The sequence below is a fragment of the Brachyhypopomus gauderio genome, chromosome 1 (assembly GCF_052324685.1).
Source record: "Brachyhypopomus gauderio isolate BG-103 chromosome 1, BGAUD_0.2, whole genome shotgun sequence".
NCBI lineage: Eukaryota > Metazoa > Chordata > Actinopteri > Gymnotiformes > Hypopomidae > Brachyhypopomus > Brachyhypopomus gauderio.
The window spans coordinates 6,288,235-6,308,707 of NC_135211.1; the positions used below are offsets into that span (position 1 = coordinate 6,288,235).

General features: G+C 44.3%; 2 protein-coding genes across 3 annotated transcripts; both read right to left on the reverse strand.

The window, feature by feature from the left end:
- Window positions 1-812: 812 nt before the first annotated feature.
- On the reverse strand, window positions 813-3,645 carry LOC143526566 (uncharacterized). Its single transcript, XM_077021042.1, has 4 exons — window positions 3,523-3,645; window positions 2,223-2,452; window positions 1,967-2,106; window positions 813-1,876 (listed from the first exon to the last, which is right to left on the reverse strand). The coding sequence occupies exons 2-4, from the start codon at window positions 2,449-2,451 to the stop codon at window positions 1,169-1,171; spliced, it is 1,077 nt and encodes a 358-aa protein (XP_076877157.1). The 5' UTR covers window position 2,452; window positions 3,523-3,645; the 3' UTR covers window positions 813-1,168.
- Window positions 3,646-11,841: 8,196 nt separating this feature from the next.
- Window positions 11,842-19,816, reverse strand: mrasb (muscle RAS oncogene homolog b). 2 transcript variants are annotated; one of them, XM_077022068.1, is made up of 7 exons: window positions 19,625-19,816; window positions 17,844-18,050; window positions 16,939-17,092; window positions 16,522-16,621; window positions 16,281-16,360; window positions 14,266-14,401; window positions 11,842-14,225 (listed from the first exon to the last, which is right to left on the reverse strand). In XM_077022068.1, the coding sequence occupies exons 2-6, from the start codon at window positions 18,034-18,036 to the stop codon at window positions 14,305-14,307; spliced, it is 624 nt and encodes a 207-aa protein (XP_076878183.1). In that variant the 5' UTR covers window positions 18,037-18,050; window positions 19,625-19,816; the 3' UTR covers window positions 11,842-14,225; window positions 14,266-14,304. The 2 variants fall into 2 exon arrangements, with proteins under 2 accessions (XP_076878183.1, XP_076878097.1); XM_077021982.1 differs by having other exon boundaries at window positions 11,842-14,401.
- Between the last annotated feature and the right edge of the window lie 657 nt (window positions 19,817-20,473).

Here is a 20,473-nt window from a genome sequence, read left to right on the forward strand (position 1 = left end):
CCGTCTCCATTTCTTCCCGTGTCCCTGTCTCCCCTTGTCTGTCTCCCATTCTCTCCAACTCATCGTGGCAGCTGCACCCTTGACTGAAGTTGACACTATTGTTTGAATTTCCTCTTGTTGATTGCTGAGAAAAAAGTTTTATGCATTTAATTAAGCCATTTATCATGAACTCCTTCAGTTGGGGGCCTGGTTCAGTACATCACACCTTAAATCTGGAAACTTCCCAAATCCTAGAAGAGAGCAGTGAATACACAATCAAAAACTTGTTTAAAGGTTGTTAAACAAGTTAAGAAGTTTACATACTTTATCCAACTACTGTAAACATAACCTTCTCATTAATCTAAAACACCCTGGAGTTCTGCACCTAAAAGCCAGAGGCGTATCTGATGATAAAAATAAAATTATAACGTGCTGTTATGGGTATGAACACTGCAGAATACTAGTACTACCACTACTTGTAGTAGTAGTAATAATGAGCTTTCTTGTTCCCTTGCTTATATCTAGTCATGTACATCCTAGTGTTCTGTTCCATTTGTTTTCTTGGTTTCCTGTTATGCCTCATTTTGTTCTCCTCTCATTATTGGTTTCACAAATGTCTTGTTTAGCTTCAAAAGTGGTTATAAAAACCCTCCGTTTGGTTTGCTTGGCATTAGCTTTTTGTTGCCTGGCTAGTCTGGTGTTTGCTTGTGATTGTTCAAAACTGCTTCATCATTTAATGGTTTTAAAAATAAAAACCCTCCATTTTTGCACTCGAGTCCAGGCTCATATGAACTAGCATTGCAAATTACAATAAGTAAATTCTAGCAGGAAAATGTTTAAGCAAATATCAACGTTTATTAAGACAAAAGAACAGCCAAGGAAAATGAACAGCAAGAAAAATATCTGCATTTAAAAAAACCTAAGAATGTTAAGCTTAACGTAAAGCAACAAGAGTCATATTAGCAATGCTGTGTAAACAGAACGATAAATGTACCCAATAAGTCACTTTTGTGGGTGACATGCAATTTTGGAGCGACGATGTTGCGATTGTTAAGGGGGGGGGCAGAGATATAGTTAAGGTCATTAGCGTCGGAGGATCCGTTGAACACCAGGACATTAAGAACAAAGGGCATTGAGACTAGTGTGGTTTCACAGCCGACAACTTGATCACCAGTGTAGCGATCGAGATCTAGTAGCGTGCTGTGTGCGTGCTGTGTGCAATGTCGCTGGATAATGCGATTTGACACAGGTCACTTACGTGGAAAAGGTTGTCAAAGGTGACGGCAAAGTGTTTTTTTGTTAAGAAGTGTTCTTCCATCTCATTCACCAGATTCGGTTTTTGTATATTGTGCGCATTAAAGTAAGCGATGAAAACCGAATTGCTCACCATGAGCGTGAACCATTCATTGTTCGCGTCTAATTCTACAGTGCCATGTAGGAATTGTGTATATGTCTGAGCCTTCTGCAACATCTTGCAGGATTGGCAGCGATGAAAGTTGGAGGTAGGATCAAAGGTGTCCTGATTGCTGCAGCAGAACAAGCACTGTGTAGTTGCTCGGATTTCCAGCGCCCGAATTGTTCCGGTAGCCGAGTTTAGTTGAAGCTCTACAGCGGCGTCGGCTGCATCAGGCACGTCCAGGGCCTCAATTTTGTCCACCTCTGTGCTTAATGTAGCAGAGAGTTGAATTCTTCCTTTGAACATGCGGGTGGACAAATCGGAAAAACGGTAGGAGTGGAGCATTTGTATGGTGGGTCTAAGCTTTTCCAACAGCTGTAGCGTTATTTTTGCAGTACCGTCATAGATTGAGCAGTTTCTGAATTCTCGATCTGAGCCCCGGACCGTGAACGTACGGGTGGTCGGGGCAATAGCGATGATTATAGCTTCTACAAAGCTGACCTAAAAGAGAGCAATGCGATGAGGAAATTGTTGAGTCGGGTAAACATGATTAAGTTAACATGAAGTAAAAGGAGTGGTTAAAGAAGGTACCTTTGTGCCTGCTGGCAAAGTCATAGCTTGTTTTAGTAGTATTTTGGGGGGTGTGAGGGGTGTTCTCGGCGCAAATGGCACAGTGGTGACCGTGATAGCCGTTCGATGGAAGACGATGACATCAGAAGTGTTTCTACAAACTGGAAAACATTAAAGTGCAAAATAATAAAAGTGATTCCAAAAAGTGTCATTTTGAGAATGTCTGAATATTGTTTTAATTACGGAATGTAAATAAAATATTTATGCATATACTTACTTTTAATATTTCTTAAGCACACCGCAGTGCCGTTTTGTGCTGCTTGAAGAAACTCTCTTCGTTTACCTGGACTGTATATCACAGCGTTGTGGAAGTTTTCACGGCTGCTTTGCAGCACTGCATGAAACCTTTGCGTGTTTCTCACTGAGAACTTGAAGGGAGATACGGAGTGTATGTATCCTGTCAGTGTGTCCTGGTCATCTCTGGGTCTTTTAGATGGGGTAGCCATTCTGTCGCAAAACAAATGTACACAAAGTATAGGCTTATAAGAGAGCCATATCAAAGTTCTTATATATACACACCACTTGCATGTGTAAAAAGGGGCAAACGTGATGACACCATGGCAAGACACATTCTTGTCTGCCATGAATGAACCATTAGACCATTCATTTTTGTTATGTAAATGCGTAACCCTGACACAGACACTGTAGTTTTGCCTTTGGAAAGCAACATTATATTCACTAGTTGTTAATGTGCAAGAGTTTTCATATACATAATGGCTTTGCATGACATGAGGCAGGATCTCATGAGACACATTCATGGTGGTACCATACACTTTCCACTTTTCTAATGTTATGAATGGTACTCGGCTCAAATTTTAGATAAGACGGTTTTCTTTCAATGCTGTCTAATCAGTAATCCATGCCTTTAAAAAACAAACATTGTTATAAGATATAACACATTATACTCACTCAATATACTAAAACGATTTAAACCCACCCTATTAAGATTATATGAATGTCTCTGTAGAGTAACTAAAGTAAAAATATATATAAGGGTCTGTACTGAAAGCATTATTTGATAAGGGATACTGGTCTATCTAGATATGCTACCCTTGGTAAATATTAGTAAGGAAGTTATAATGGAATATAAATCCACGTTTCCCTTGTCCATAAAGCACACGTACTTGATATTGTAATTAAAATGAAGCATAAACTGTTTAGATTATTAAACTTTTTTTTAGATTATTATATTTTATGGGAAACACACAACTGGAAATGTGAACCAATGCAGCATTTGTCGAGTAGCACATATCGACAGTCTGCTGAGTAGCGCTCCGGTACCATTTTCTTTTTCGACAAAGCAGTGATGTATGTGACATATGCGAGTCGCCTGCTGCTTCTTTCGCCAAACAACTTCGTTACTTCGTTCAATAAACGGTCTGAAGTAATTTATATAACTCGAATTTCAAACCACAGCCTAATTGGCCTAGCTCAAGGGATTCCTCTAAATCAGCCAAACCGACCTGCTAACGCGTACACGGTCGTTCAATTAACACAAGGACAGAAAGGGCACTTACTCGAGTTCCCGCGTCGCTTTAGCAAGTAACGAGCGCGTGCGAGCGCGTGCGAGCGCGTGCAAAAGCTCGGGGACGTACCATCTGGACGGAAAGAGGTGGAAACGAAATAAGCGTTGGTGATGTTTGTGTAAGAGCATGTGTAAAATGAGTGCAATATTACTGTATAGTGCACTGAGATGTTCATCGTACTTGGGTATGTGGAGGTTACTTGTGAGAACCATCTATTGAATGTTAAAACTGTCCGTATACATTATCTGCTTACCTGTCATTTCCTAATGGATTTTACCGCGGGAATTGTGGGGGTGAGGGAATGGAGGCGGGGCGTTTACGAACGTGAACCAGTGAACTGAACGTAAGATTGTTAAAGGTGTGGACTCGTGAGAAGTGTTGAAAATGAAACGTTTTCTCGCCTGAAAACCTGCACGCTGTCTGCTTTCTGCACACCTGCTTTAGCCAGACACCCTCTTTACCACAGGGCACTACAACGCCATCCGAAGGCTACTGAGGGTTCCTGTCCGTGTCTGAGTCATTTCATACCTGCTGCACCTTTCTGCCTAATGTTTGGTTTTTCAAGGCTTTTCAGTCTAGGTTACTTTCCACTGACTTTGAAAAGTCCCCTTTTCTTGTTTTTTTTAATTATTTTATTTATTTTATGTTCAAGGCGACCAGAGTCTGAGGTCTGAGAACATTCTGGGAGGGAAATTAATGGGATGGACTCATTTTGACACAGATGTGAAAACTGGTTAACTCTAACAAACATGTCAGAAAAACCACCCATGCTATTGAACACTAGGGTGACCAGATCTGAAATGTTTAAAAAGAGGACACCTCAGCAGGGGGGGGGGGGGGGGGGGGATTGAAAATTTTAGGCTAATTCACCACTCCCCATTCTCTCTCAAGCGAATCTAATGGAGTAAGGGAGGCAGTTTGTGAACTAAACACTTCTCAAATTTCTATGTAAGCTCTAGTAAAAAAAATGTTTGTGAGATTCCGCCTGGACATTTTTTTTAAGTCTCAATAAGAGGACATGTCCGGGTAAAAGAGGATGTCACACTGTTCAACACTTATTTTCACACAGAGGCAAATATGTAATGGATCTGGCTTTTGCTTTTCCCCAGCAAGGCGTGGCCTGTTATATACACTCGTCGTAATGAGTGGTGGGAAAATTGGAAACCAATAAATGATTCAGCACAGCAGCAGGTTCAACAGGGCGGCCCGCTAGCACACATGCACGCCACGTTTGTTGCTTCGCCAATGTCAGAGGCTGCAGAGGCCAAATGCAGATATTGGACGTGTTGGAGAGATCATCTGAAGCTTCCAGGCTGCTTGACTGCGTTTTCTCGCAAGCTCCTCTGAGGGTGTAGAAACTCCGCCCTAGTGGAGCCTCCTGGAGCGCATGTCAGTGAGGTGTGAATATCCCACCTTCTTCACACAGCACTCACTTGACCTCCTTCAAGCACAGCGGGATCTGTGGAGCGTTAAGTGAAAGAATGAATACACTTTACATACGAGTACACACTGAATATCTACCAGCCTCTCTGAAGCCCAGCGCTGCATGCCGCCCAGAACGGAGGACGCCTGATGTTTGCGTCGCTGTAAGAAAAAACAAATGTCATGGAAATGTCATTACATGTTTCACCTGTTTACCAGAAATGTGCATTACTGCTTGTCTCAGGGTCTGTGGGTGAATGACAATACTACACTCACCGGCCACATTATTAGGTACACCTTGTTAGTACACCTTTTGCCTTCAGAACTGCCTTAATCCTTCATGGCATAGATTCAACAAGGTACTGGAAACATTCCTCAGAGTCTGGTCCATGTTGACATGATAGCATCACGCAGTTGCTGCAGATTTGTCGGCTGCACATCCATGATGTGAATCTCCCGTTTCACCACATCCCAAAGGTGCTCTATTGGATTGAGGTCTGGTGACTGGGGAGGCCATTCGAGTACAGTGAATGCATGTTCAAGAAATCAGTTTGAGATGATTTGCGCTTTATGACATGGTGCATTCTCCTGCTGGAAGTAGCCATCAGAAGATGGGTACACTGTGGTCTTATAGGGATGGACATGGTCAGCAACAATACTCAGGTATGCTGTGGTGTTGACACCATGCTCAATTGGTACTAATGGGCCCAAAGTGTGCCAGGAAAATATCCCCCACACCATTGCACCACCACCACCAGCCTGAACCGTTGATACAAGGCAGGATGGATCCATGCTTTCATCTTGTTGATGCCAAATTCTGACCCTACCATCCAAATGTTGCAGCAGAAATCAAGACACATCAGACCAGGCAACGTTTCTCCAATCTTCTATTGTCCAATTTTGGTGAGTCTGTGTGAATTGTAGCCTCAGTTTCCTGTTCTTAGCTGACAGGAGTGGTACCCGGTGTGGTCTTCTGCTGCTGTAGCCCATCCACCTCAAGGTTTGGCTACAGACACAGCGCTAATGAGCCCCCCTTGGAGTGTTCCCACTAAAATAAAATGATCTGAATAATTACTTAGGGTCAGGGTGTGTGTTGTGTGCATCTGTTGACTGTGGGTATTTTGGACATGAGTGTATATGTGCGTGTCTATGCATGCAGGTGTGCAGGCACATATTCTTGCTCTGTGTGCATAGGTTGTTGTACACACGTGTCTAAAGACACTTGTGGTGTTCTTTCCACAACACTTACTGGTCTCAGATGGCTGTGTTTCATCAGCTACCATTCATGTCCGCTGCTGTTCTTTGTTAGGTAAAGAATAAACGGAGGTTTTTGCTCACAGACTTCAACGGCACCATTCCGCAATCGTCCTGACACAAGCGCATGTCCAAATAGCCTTAGCTAAGACAAAAGGAGACAATGTTCAATCATGTAATGTGGACGAGTGGACAACATGCCGCCTCTGTACCCTGCCTCCAGAGAAGTGCTATGTTTCATTTCTCCATTTTGTTTCTACATGATAGATGGTGTAGCTGCTGAAAGAGAGAGACAGAGATACACATAGAAAGACAAAGAGAGAGAGAGAGAGTCATAGAGAGGGATAAACAAATAGAGAGAACACAGTGAGACAGACACATATAGAGAGAACAGAAAGAGAGAGTCACACACAGAGAGAACACAGTGAGACACACACACACACACACACACATAGAGAGAGAACAGAAAGAGATGGGGAATAAGAGAAATAGTTGAGCAAAGAGAACATTAACTAACATTACAGACACTCAAAAACAAACCCAATCAGAATCACCCAAATCACTTATTGGGAACTATAGTCAAATGGATTGTTGTTTGGTTCTAAACAGTACCACGTGGCAGATTACCTAAGCAAACAGAGGTCCACCCTGAACTAAGGTTAAACAGTGTCATTAAAGGAAGATCAAGTCAGAGCTAACTGAATGAAAAAAATTCTCAGATTAGAGCAAAATTCTAAAATTAGTCACATATTCACTTACTTGAAAGTATTCTTGATGAGGAGAAACTGCCGTTTAGCACACTGGGTAGTGATGTATGTTTATGGTCTGAGAGACATCGGGTGACCATATCAGATCAGAAAAACAGACCCACAAGCACACACACACACGCACACACACACACACACACACACACACACACACACACAGTTTAACCGTTATTACTACTACTGTTATTATTAACAGTACTAATAGCGTTAGCAGGACAATACATCCTCACCTGCCACCGACAAAGGGACAGTGAGTGACAATATTGCGAGACACACACACACAGGAGACACCCTAATTAAACAACTTTAGCAACAGCTTACTTTCATTGACACTTCTTATACTGCTACCCCATACCCCTGTACCCTCTACCCCTGCCCTGTATCCTATACCTCATACCCCTGTACCCTCTACCCCTGCCCTGTATCCTATACCCCATACCCCTGTACCCTCTACCCCCTGCCCTGTATCCTATACCCCATAACCCTGTACCCTCTACCCCTGCCCTGTATCCTATACCCCATACCCCTGTACCCTCTACCCCCTGCCCTGTATCCTATATCCCATACCCCTGTACCCTCTACCCCTGCCCTGTATCCTATACCCCGTACCTCTGTACCCTCTACCCCCTGCCCTGTATCCTATACCCCATACCCCTGTACCCTCTATCCCCTGCCCTGTATCTTATACCCCATACCCCTGTACCCTCTACCCCCTGCCCTGTATCCTATACCCCATAACCCTGTGCCCTCTACCCCCTGCCCTGTATCCTATACCCCATACCCCTGTACCCTTTACCCCTGCCCTGTATCCTATATCCCATAACCCTGTACCCTCTACCCCCTGCCCTGTATCCTATACCCCATACCCCTGTACCCTTTACCCCTGCCCTGTATCATATACCCTGTACCCTGTACCCTCTACCCCCTGCCCTGTATCCTATACCCCATACCCCTGTACCCTCTACCCCTGCCCTGTATCCTATATCCCATACCCCTGTACCCTCTACCCCTGCCCTGTATCCTATACCCCATAACCCTGTACCCTCTACCCCTGCCCTGTATCCTATACCCCATACCCCTGTACCCTCTAACCCCTGCCCTGTATCCTATACCCCATACCCCTGTACCCTCTACCCCCTGCCCTGTATCCTATACCCCATATCCCCTACATCATACTTACTACATCCTCAAACTTCCATCCACTACCCTAAATAGCACATTACATAAGTCTAGAATAAATTATAAGAGAAAAGTAATAACTGTAATAACAAGAAGTGGCTTTCATTTCTCAGCAGTAAAAGTCACGGATAATCAGACATTATGCAATATATTATCAGAGCTGAGTCACAGAACAAGGGTTGCCTCCTTAAATCAACAATATAAATATTTCTTAAATTATTAAAATCTCTTCTATGTAGAGTCTTAGCGATTGGGCTGGACAGAGTATATGTTTGTCCGTCCTGAGAAAAACAGCATCAAAAAGGTCAAATAAATGTCTCACCCTGATCACTTTAACTATATTGATGGACTGGCTGTGTTTACAGTTTTCTGCATTCTGCAGTGGTGGATGGTGCTCTGTCACTAGGGTGAATGTGTGTGTGTTTGTATGTCCAGTGGTGGATGGTGCTCTGTCACTAGGGTGAATGTGTGTGTGTTTGTATGTCCAGTGGTGGATGGTGCTCTGTCACTAGGGTGAATGTGTGTGTGTTTGTGTGCCCAGTGGTGGATGGTGCTCTGTCACTAGGGTGAATGTGTGTGTGTTTGTTTGTCCAGTGGTGGATGGTGCTCTGTCACTAGGGTGAATGTGTGTGTGTTTGTTTGTCCAGTGGTGGATGGTGCTCTGTCACTAGGGTGAATGTGTGTGTGCTTGTATGTCCAGTGGTGGATGGTGCTCTGTCACTAGGGTCTGTCCTCTCTCCCCTTCCTACACCATTCAGTCCCCCAGGGGGTGTGGATCCCGGTAGAGAGTACGCTTGTGTGTGATTGGCTGCCACTTCTCACCGGTGTGTGATTGGTCGTGTAAGACTTGTACCTGTGTTAAAATTGTAAAGTGACCTTGGGTATCTTGAAAGGTGCTATATAAATTGAACATTCATTCATTCATTCACTAAGACTGCAGAGATTCTGAAACTCCTTTTGTCAAAACTCAACAAACAGCAGCCAAAGCGCAACACACACAACACGCGAAACATCTCACACTCTTGGAAAAAGCAAACACTTCATCCAAAACTCTTTCAACTCATGCCAAAGTTGAAATTTATTTTTGCATTCAACTCTATATACACTCTATATACAAATATCAGATGAACAGTCTTTTCTATATGACACACATTGATGCAAAATGGAAACTACTACCACAGTGTGTAGTCTGTTATAAAGGTCTGTCATAGTATACATATACATATATGTGTGTGTGTGTGTGTGTGTGTGTGTGTGTGTGTGTGTGTGTGTGTGTGTTTCCCTGTACAGTTCTGTAATACATGTTTTATATACTGTAATGCATCGCGATAACCAAAGCAAAAAAGCTCAATAGGAATGGAGAGTATGGAGAATATGGTGAAGGTTAGTATGGTGGAGGAGATTATGGAGGAGGAGAGTATGGTGGAGGTGAGTATGGTGAAGGTGAGTATGGTGGAGGAGATTATGGAGGAGGAGAGTATGGTGGAGGTGAGTATGGTGAAGGTGAGTATAGGTGAGTATGGTGGAGGAGATTATGGAGGAGGAGAGTATGGTGAAGGTGAGTATGGTGGAGGAGATTATGGTGGAGGTGAGTATGGTGAAGGTGAGTATGGTGGAGGAGATTATGGAGGAGGAGAGTATGGTGGAGGTGAGTATGGTGAAGGTGAGTATGGTGGAGGAGATTATGGAGGAGGAGAGTATGGTGGAGGCGAGTATGGTGGAGGAGAGTATGGTGAAGGTGAGTATGGTGGAGGAGAGTATGGTGGAGGTGAGTATGGTGAAGGTGAGTATGGTGGAGGAGATTATGGAGGAGGAGAGTATGGTGGAGGTGAGTATGGTGAAAGTGAGTATGGTGAAGGTGAGTATGGTGGAGGAGATTATGGTGAAGGTGAGTATGGTGGAGGAGATTATGGAGGAGGAGAGTATGGTGGAGGTGAGTATGGTGGAGGAGATTATGGAGGAGGAGAGTATGGTGGAGGTGAGTATGGTGAAAGTGAGTATGGTGAAGGTGAGTATGGTGGAGATTATGGAGGAGGAGAGTATGGTGGAGGTGAGTATGGTGAAGGTGAGTATGGTGAAGGTGAGTATGGTGGAGGAGATTATGGAGGAGGAGAGTATGGTGGAGGTGAGTATGGTGGAGGTGAGTATGGTGAAGGTGAGTATGGTGGAGGGGAGTATGGTGGAGGTGAGTATGGTGAAGGTGAGTATGGTGGAGGAGATTATGGAGGAGGAGAGTATGGTGGAGGAGAGTATGGTGAAGGTAAGTATGGTGGAGGTGTTCAGTGACCCAGATTTGAACTTGAGCAGCCAGGTGGATACTTCATTACTGTATTTTATGACAGTATGAAATATTTTTTTATGTAGATGTCATAAAAGTATTGTTATTGCTAAGCTATACTCTGACCATGCTGATCATGGTCTCTTCCTGTTCTGGGGTGAATGTCCGTTGTCGCCCACCAGCAAGACATAGTCTAGACGTTATGCAAAAACATGTTGTAGTATGTACAGAGGATAAGTCTACTTATGTATTGTCATTGCAAAATGCATGTGTGATACTACAGTGTAGCAGCACAGATTACCAAGAAATGCAATGAGTGTGCAAATACACAAACAGTTGGAAAAGCAGTTCTAAGTAAAATAAACAGGTAGAGAGGTAGTTCCAATCATGAGGCTGACGATGCTTTCATAAGAGGCCAAACAGAACAATACTATCCTGTTTTTAAAGCCCTTGATATTAATTTGAGGTACAATCTCCAAAGCTGTTTGGGGAAGAGGGGGGGTGGTGGTGGTAGTATGCTTGTCGAACACTGCCATCATGGGGATGAATGTGGTATTACATGCAGTAAAAATATATATTAGTACATCAATATATATATTAGTAGAGAGGAAACGGACATCAGAATTTTTATCACAAAGATCTGTCCAAAAAAATCAATTTTCCCTCAACCGGTAAGTGCCTAATTTCATATCAACAGAGAGTGCTGGAGCCTGTCGAGTATTTGATTAAAAATAAGGGTCTTGACCATTACAACCATTTCAGCCATAAAGGCAAAAAAATAAAAATACAACAATCCAATTATGTCCTTATCTATATGAAGTAGAGGGAGGACTCGTCCTGCCTGACATTCTGGTATGTCTAATAACCCTGTAAATATGGATTGAAAACTTTCATGAACCATTATTTCTTGAAGAATATATGAATGATTGCCAATACATCTAATGGTTGGGATTTTTTATTTGTTAGATTTATTACTGTTTACTGTCAATACTAAAACAGATTTGACTTATGTCCAACTATTTATTTCTCCTTTGTTGGATGTACTGCGATTATAACGAACAGATCAATTAAAAATTATCAGGAAGAATCGAACAGACCTTTATTTCACATTTAAATTAGTTTCATCTAGACAATGACCTATACTTTGTTTCATATAACAATTGACCTTTAATTTGCTTCAAATACTAAATGACCTACATTAACCTCCAGATTTAACACAAGCCTGTCTTAAAACAGCGTTGAATGTGAATATCTGAAAGAGCAATGTGCAAAATAGGGACAATTCCTGAAATATAATGTAGAAATCCAATCTGCTGAAGGTATCGTAAAACTGAAATATTATAAACCGCCCCATGGTGGCAGCTACTTGGACACCAACCCTGTAATACCGTCAATAACCAGAGACGTTGCTTTAAGTCACAAAGCCTTTTATTCTCGACAACAAAAAAATTCTTACAATCGTTTTTTTTTTTTTTTTGCAAAAACCTTCCTATTTTCCAGAGGAATTTATAGTCCATGCTTGTATTTATCCTCTTAATACAAATACAGTAACAGAACACAAAAATAATCAATAAATTACTTGAGTAGAAAAACAGTAGCAAAAAGGTTACTAGATTCAGCTATATGCCAGATGTCTTGCAGTAGGCTTCTGATGTCATTGCAAATACAGCGCATTAACATTCTGTCCTCAAATCAAAACACAAAGGGCCAGTGATTCATGAGATAAGACACATCTCCGGGCCAGAGTGACAGAGACCGGCGTTCACATCATACCTCCAACGACTCCATCTACTGACTGAACACAAATGGCAATAAGTGCTTAACATGGTTCTTTACATTCAAACAAATGGACCCCCCCCACCCTCCCCCCCATGAATACAACACTTCTTCCACAATTTTACAAGTCTAAACTTGTTTAAATAAAGTGACAATGCTTGTGAGCCAAACAAAACAAAATCATAAGAAAACCATTACAGTGCAATGACAAATGACACGTTGCACCGCGCCCTTCAGCGACACACAGAAAGATGACTCAGCAAATGTTCATCAGTAACGGTACTGGCTGAACACGGAGGCCTGTTCCTCCACTGTGTGTGAACAGTTGAACTGTAACAAGACCTTGGTCCTCTGGATGTAGGAGGGTTATTACCGTAACGGAAGAGTTTTAGCTGGACGGTTACCGGGGCTGAGCGGGACAGATCTTGGGCTCACGTTAATGACTGCGTGTATTAAGTTTAGTGTTAGACGGTTGAGCACTTCCTGTTTTGGTTGCTATTGTTCAAAGTTGGTTTTGCGACCTGCGGTGAATCCGATGAGCACAATGGAATGGAGAGAAGACGAACACGGGTTGAAAAAAAGAAGTGAGAGGAAGATGAGGAAGGATGAGGAGAAGAGAAGTAGAAGACTACCTGTCCACAATTTGGTGGACGTCTCATCAGGGGACAGAACCCGCTAGAAATCAGATGATGTGAAACACAGTAAACATACAATAAACATACTCACTTCATATTGCAAATATGTTCATCCCCCAGATACGACCGGTTTCAGCACAAACGGTTAAACGAATCGGTTTTTCTATTTTCTAGTGAAACCGATATTGGCCTGAATGTGCTGTTTGAGGTATTTCTGAGGTTTGCACGTGGATAGTCAAATATAAGCTTTTTCAACTACAAAAAGAACAAAACCAAGTGTATCCCATCCAGCTCTAGAGAGCACAACCTTCATGCTGTGCTACAGCAACACCACGCATTAATATTGTCTTGAAATAGAGCCAAATGTCCTGGCATGGCCATAAAGTCAATACTGTTCTGCTGAGTCTCCTATATCATACGCATGCATGGAACACGAAAGGCTCCCATTAGCACACAGAACACTCTCATTAGCACAACAGTCACTCTCATTAGCGCACAGTACACTCCCCATTAGCACGAAGATCACCCTCATCAGCACACAGAGCACTCCCATCAGCGCTGGATCCGAGACGAAGAAACGTGAGGCGGAATCGACACGATGGCTTTAGAAAGAGCAGCGGCTTGTGCAGAACTCTGCGTTCCTGAGCGGACGCCGTTGGAAGGAACGGAGACGTCCCCTCCGTCTCCGCGTGCGTCCACAGAGTCTCGCGCTCCGTCTCCGCGCGCGACGAGTCAGCTCCGTTACGCGCCCCATTGGTTTCCCCCGTGTCGAGGACGTACGGGATGACTTTCCGACGCCAGGATGAACACGGGGGTACAAACGCATACAAAAACAAGGCCTCGTTGGGGACATCGTTTCAAGTTGGTGTCTGAGAAGGCTTGTTTCCTGCACACCAGGTATTGAACAGCCAGTGTCAAGAGATGAAAAAATTGCCTGAACTTGACCCAATACATCTCTACACACATGCACAGCTATAACCACAAGCAGAAAGAAGCGGAAATAAAGTCAACAGGACCTACGGAACACTATTATGACTTACAGAACACTATAATTGTCTATGGAACACTATTATGACTTATAGGACACAATTATGGTATAGAGAACACCGCTATGACCTATAGGACACTGCTATGACTCATGACCACATGGTGGGCCGAGACTCCCTAAAGAGAGTGACTGAGAGGCCGTGGCCTTAACTGGATGGCTTTAAGTGGGGCTGGCCCTAACCCTGGGATGCATTCGCAGTGTGTGCAGTAATATTAGATCAAGAGGGTAGTGTGGGTTTTGCTTGAGTGTGAACGTGTGTTAACAGTCTGAGCCATCATCGCGTCACTGACGTGCCCAGAGAAATAGGGAGACAGGCAGATACACAGAGAGAGGGGGAGAGAGAGAGAGAGAGAGAGAGAGAGAGAGAGAGAGAGAGAGAGAGAGAGAGAGAGAGAGAGAGAGAGAAATAAACAGTCAGAATAAGACACAGTGAAGCCTGGCTGAGCCTGAACGCCTGTCTGCCCTCCATCTGGTCTTCTTCTTCTTCTGGGTCTTCTCTGGAATCTGCTGCCTGTGGAGAGAGAGAGACAGAGAAAGAGACAGACAGCGAGGGACACAAACAGAAAGAGAGATACAGAGAGAGGTGGAGAGGAAAAGAGATGGAGAGATGGAAGGAGAGGCAGACAGAAAGGAAAAGAGACAGATGGACAGAAGAGGATGACAGAAGGAAAGATTGAAGAGAGACAGATGGAGAGAGGAAGAGAGAGAGGGAAGAGATATCTTAAGCACAGTGCTCTCCCTATTCACATATGCAAGACACAGACTGCTGTATCATAATTCACCCTTGGGCTGATCAACCCGTCACTCTGACCAAGTGTCACGCGACTAAGTGTCATAGGTTCTAATCTCCAACCCACCCCAACCTTGACCCTGACCCCAACTCTGACACATACTATGTAGTGAATCCATCCCTGGCACTCGGCGCAGTAGAGCTGAGCTCCCCTACAGGACTGAACACCTACACACTACTCCTCCGCTTATATATTAGTATGTGACGGTTACACAGGGGGCTCCATTTTTATTATGTTTTGTTGGTATAAGGGGTTGTGTATAATTAAACGACTTTCAATAGATCTATTTTGGCATATCCTTTTAGCGTTTCCTGATCCCTTCTCATGTTATATAAGAATCAACCTGGGTAGTGGGTTGATTTTCCAAGTGTATTCTACGTTTTGGTTACATGGTCCATCATCTGGGATTTTTCTATGTTAAAGTATCACTACATAAAGCATCTGTACAATGCCCAACAGTGGAGCAACATTATGAATGCAGTATTTATGCGTGTGTAGCAGGCTGTGCCGTTCGGTGTTTATGCGTGTGTAGCAGGCTGTGCCGTTCGGTGTTTATGCGTGTGTAGCAGGCTGTGCCGTTCGGTGTTTATGCGTGTGTAGCAGGCTGTGCCGTTCGGTGTTTATGCGTGTGTAGCAGGCTGTGCCGTTCGGTGTTTATGCGTGTGTAGCAGGCTGTGCCGTTCGGTGTTTATGCGTGTGTAGCAGGCTGTGCCGTTCGGTGTTTATGCGTGTGTAGCAGGCTGTGCCGTTCGGTGTTTGTGCGTGTGTAGCAGGCTGTGCCGTTCGGTGTTTGTGCGTGTGTAGCAGGCTGTGCCGTTCAGTATTTGTGCGTGTGTAGCAGGCTGTGCCGTTCAGTATTTGTGCGTGTGTAGCAGGCTGTGCCGTTCAGTATTTGTGCGTGTGTAGCAGGCTGTGCCGTTCAGTATTTGTGCGTGTGTAGCAGGCTGTGCCGTTCAGTATTTGTGCGTGTGTAGCAGGCTGTGCCGTTCAGTATTTGTGCGTGTGTAGCAGGCTGTGCCGTTCAGTATTTGTGCGTGTGTAGCAGGCTGTGCCGTTCAGTATTTATGCGTGTGTAGCAGGCTGTGCCGTTCAGTATTTGTGCGTGTGTAGCAGGCTGTGCCGTTCAGTATTTGTGCGTGTGTAGCAGGCTGTGCCGTTCAGTATTTGTGCGTGTGTAGCAGGCTGTGCCGTTCAGTATTTGTGCGTGTGTAGCAGGCTGTGCCGTTCAGTATTTGTGCGTGTGTAGCAGGCTGTGCCGTTCAGTATTTGTGCGTGTGTAGCAGGCTGTGCCGTTCAGTATTTGTGCGTGTGTAGCAGGCTGTGCCGTTCAGTATTTGTGCGTGTGTAGCAGGCTGTGCCGTTCAGTATTTGTGCGTGTGTAGCAGGCTGTGCCGTTCAGTATTTGTGTGTGTGTAGCAGGCTGTGCCGTTCAGTATTTATGTGTGTGTAGCAGGCTGTGCCGTTCAGTATTTATGTGTGTGTAGCAGGCTGTGCCGTTCAGTATTTATGTGTGTGTAGCAGGCTGTGCTGTTCCCTTCATTGGGCACCGAATGACTCAATCAGCACATCAGTGAATCACTGTGGCTTGATTCAACTTACCGAATCACTCTCACAAGCTCATGAAACGCTTTGTCCACATTCATGGGTGGATCCTTGGCACTTGTTTCTATGTACGTTATCTAGGGAAAGAAAGAAACAAAGAAAGAAAGAAAAGCAGAAATTGGAGAGTATGTGGTGTGTGAGTGTTTTGGTGGAGTGTTGGTGGAGTGTGGGTGGGTGGATGGATGTGGGCAAGTGTATGCTTGTGTGTGTGTGTGTGTGTGTGTGTGTGTGTACTCACACTGTGCTTAGTGGCCATCTCCCATCCCTGCTCACTCGTAATCTTCCGCAAATGCACCAGGTCCACTTTATTAGCAACCAGCACCATGGGGAAGGACTCTCTACACACACACACACACACACACACACACACACACACACACACACACACACGCACACACACACAGCAAACATGAATGGCTCTTGTATTTAAACATTATTACACCATAATTTAATATATTAACTAACCAGACAAGGATTGTCTGACAGAATGAATGGACCAGTGTGTGGGAGTGTGGCTGTTCAAAGACGTGTCTTTAACCATCAGAATGAGCAGATGAAACAAACAGGTCAATAAGTGTGGCTGCTCTCAGACCTGTCTTTAACCCTCAGGATGAGCTGATGAAATAAATGGGAGAATAAGTGGCTGTTCTCAGACCTGTCCTTAACCCTCAGGATGAGCTGATGAAAGCGATCCACGTGTGCGAAGCTGGCTTTGTCTGTCACCGAGAACACAATAAGGAAGCCGTCTCCAGTGCGCATGTACTGCTCTCTCATAGCACTGAACTCCTCCTGGCCCGCAGTGTCCAGAACTACACACACACACACACACACACACACATCCATATGTATACACACCCAAACACACAGTGTCCTCAGAGTTAGTACAGCCATTAATGAACCAATTAAGGATAACATTCACAAAGATGCACTCACAGCATGCACACAAATAACACACACACACACACACACACACACACACAAGAATAATAATAATGTCTCCAGAATAAGACCAGTCACAAACACACACACACACACACACACACACACACACATTGACACAATCATTTATATTTCAGCATTTAGCAGGTACTCTTATGGAGTGTGACTTACAAAAGTGCTTTGTCATCTACTCATTGAATGTATCCTAGACAGTACAGCACATTCCAGTCAAATATACTGCTGGACTAGAATGCTGCTAAACACAGGAATCAATGCTGAAACCAGGATGCAATGCAAAATGAGCATAAATACCATAGCAAACAAAGGTTAGTGCAGCACAATAATCACTTAGGCAGTCTTCAAAGTTAACACAACCACGCAGGAACAAAATAAGGATGACACTCACATGCACAAATAAACAAACACACACACACACACACACACACACACACACACACCTGCGGGGAGTCGTCTGAGCAAGCACAAACTCACGTGACCAAGGTAAGGAAGATTCTCAGAAACACACACACACACACACACACACACACACACACACACCACCATGCTAACTCAATGCAAACACACTGGCGCAATGAAGATGGCCAAGTTAAATCCAGGTACCGTCCAGGATGGCCCAGTGACCATCTATCTCCGTGTGTTTGAGATAGGAGTCCTCGATGGTGGGATCATAGTCTGGGACGAAGATCTTCTGAAAGAACTGGATGGTCAGGGCACTCTTACCCACGCCTCCATCCCCCACCACCACCAGCTTATAGGTGGGTAGGTTGTCCCCGGGAACAGCACTGGTCGCCATGGAGACCGCTACACCTAGTGTAGCACACACACACACACACACACACACACACACACACACACACACACACATACACAGAAATGGGGAAAGAAATGATGTAAGAGTAGGAACATAACTAACTATCCAAACGGTTAGTAAATGAATACGCAGGCACCATAATGGCTTTGGAGAGCAACCCGCTCTCAGAAGTAAGTGCTGAAGGAAGACCCTGGAGACCTTCAAAGAAGAGCATTATACACACACACACAGAGTGTAATGACCACACCCTCATTCATGGCCCACTGGCCTGATCACACCCACAAACACAACCCACTGGTCAGACCCATGGATTTACTACAATTAGCACTCAGAATCTTAAAAGTATGGAGGTAAACGCGGACTTGTTCTTAGCTAATTAACCCAGATACTGCATTACTCCTGTTCTACGTCTCATCGACAAAAGTAATTAATGTTTTTGTCCCCTTAACGTTATTTGCGTCTCAGAGCATACGGAGCTCTACCTGTGCAATTTCAAGAGTCACGTTCTCACTTCCCTCTTTCAGCACAACTTCCCTCCTACAAAAAGTATCAAACAGCAGCATAACACGGCGGGCAAACAAGCCCGGTCACACCGAGAGGCCTCAACAGGTCCCACAGGAGCCGAGGTCCGACCACAGCTCTGCCCCTTCCTGTGAGGGTTCAACACACAAGTCCAGGTTCCTCCTTGTGTGTTTCCGTCTTGGAGAGAGTCCATCACCACCACTCCACTTCTAGCACTGCATTAAAAAGGTACACGGAGTTATCCTGCATTATGAATAACTGGCTTTCAATTAAAACAGCAGGTCACTCCCACAGGCTGGAGGAAAGAATGGGGGTTTATTTTCAGAGACACCACTATGATTTGGCACCTCAGCCAATGTCATAGGTCTGATAATACTGTAATTGTTGGTTACTGAGACAAAATGTAGGATATAAACATTAAAGCACACAGACGTGGGGTGAGCAGGTACTGAACGTGACTGAACACGGACCGTGCCGTTTGAAAATCCCCAGAGTCGACTACGGTTTCTGCTAATAATCGTCGACTTTTACGCCGACATGGTTGTGTGAAGTGAACTCGCCCGTTCACGCCGGAGTCGGTCGCGCTCGCGCACACCACCGCGCGCCCCTCTCGCATCAACGCGCCCGTTACACGGAAACCTCCGTTTGGCGTCCAAGTTTGGCTTATTTTCTAGTCTCCTAGAAGAAAAGCGTCGATTAGGGACACTTTTGTTTACGGCGGAGAACGAGACGGCGCCGTTGCCTTCACAAAACAACAGCGTCTCTTCGCCGAGAGAGGAAGAAACGTCTCGGGAGCCGCTGTCGGTCTACCGAAACGCCCTTCGCGAGGTTTCCTCGATTATTCGACCATTCGGTTTCTTTGTGATAACAAGAAGATGATCCCGCGAATCTATTAAAAGGTCCAACTATGGAATTATACCGATATAAACCCACAGCACAGACCCAAACGCGCAAGCAAGACGCTCTTTTTTTACGGGCGTTTTGACATATTTTGATGCCAATGCTGTCAACACAGTGATTGATAATGTACATAATAAAGATACGTTACCGTTTAACGCGCAGACACCATACGCGAGTGAGAAAGTAACTGTCAGCAAACGACACAGCCGACATTACAGTGTTAACGCGAACGGAGTCGTTCACACAGCTGGTTCGTCGCCCCGTTCAACGTCGGTGCGAGCGCGGAGAAACCAACACGATCTTCCTCCGCTACAACTGTTTCAGTTCCTCACACCTCAACGGCGCCTCAAATTCACCCACATGTACACCGAGGGGGGGATTGTTAACTTCACCGACAAATATATTTCTTCATTTGAGCGGTTTGGAGTTACACAATTAGTAGGATATGGTTAAACACACTCTGCTTGCTCAGAATGGGCGTCCCCATCATCGTTTTAGCTAGAATAATAAAGAAGTGTGTGAAGTGTGATCGCGGACATCCCTCTGGTGCACATGGGCCATCCCAGCCTTAATGCTGGCTGGTTTAAAAGGAAACTAGATGTACCGACTTTACATGTCGAACAAAAAAAATATTCGAAGAGGAAGATAGAGATCATGCAACATAATAATAGATGCTCTTCTAGAAAGTGAATAGTGCATTTTATAACTACATTTACTGAAGTTTAAGTTGGTTAAGTTGGTTCAAGGTTTTTCCTATCTTTTTAGGAAGTGGTGGTTGAGTGATGATTGGAGTCTCGAATCTCTTACTTGATAACTTTGAATAAGACTTGTGTTCAAATAAGTGTTAAGACAGGTTTAATCATGAGCTCTTTAATGTTTTAGATGCCTCTTTAGTATTATACATATAGGCTATAGCTGCATCCTCAAAACACTAACACTGACAGTTTTCTTTAAATTTGGCATACAACTTAGCGTGATTACTGTAGAAACAATAGCA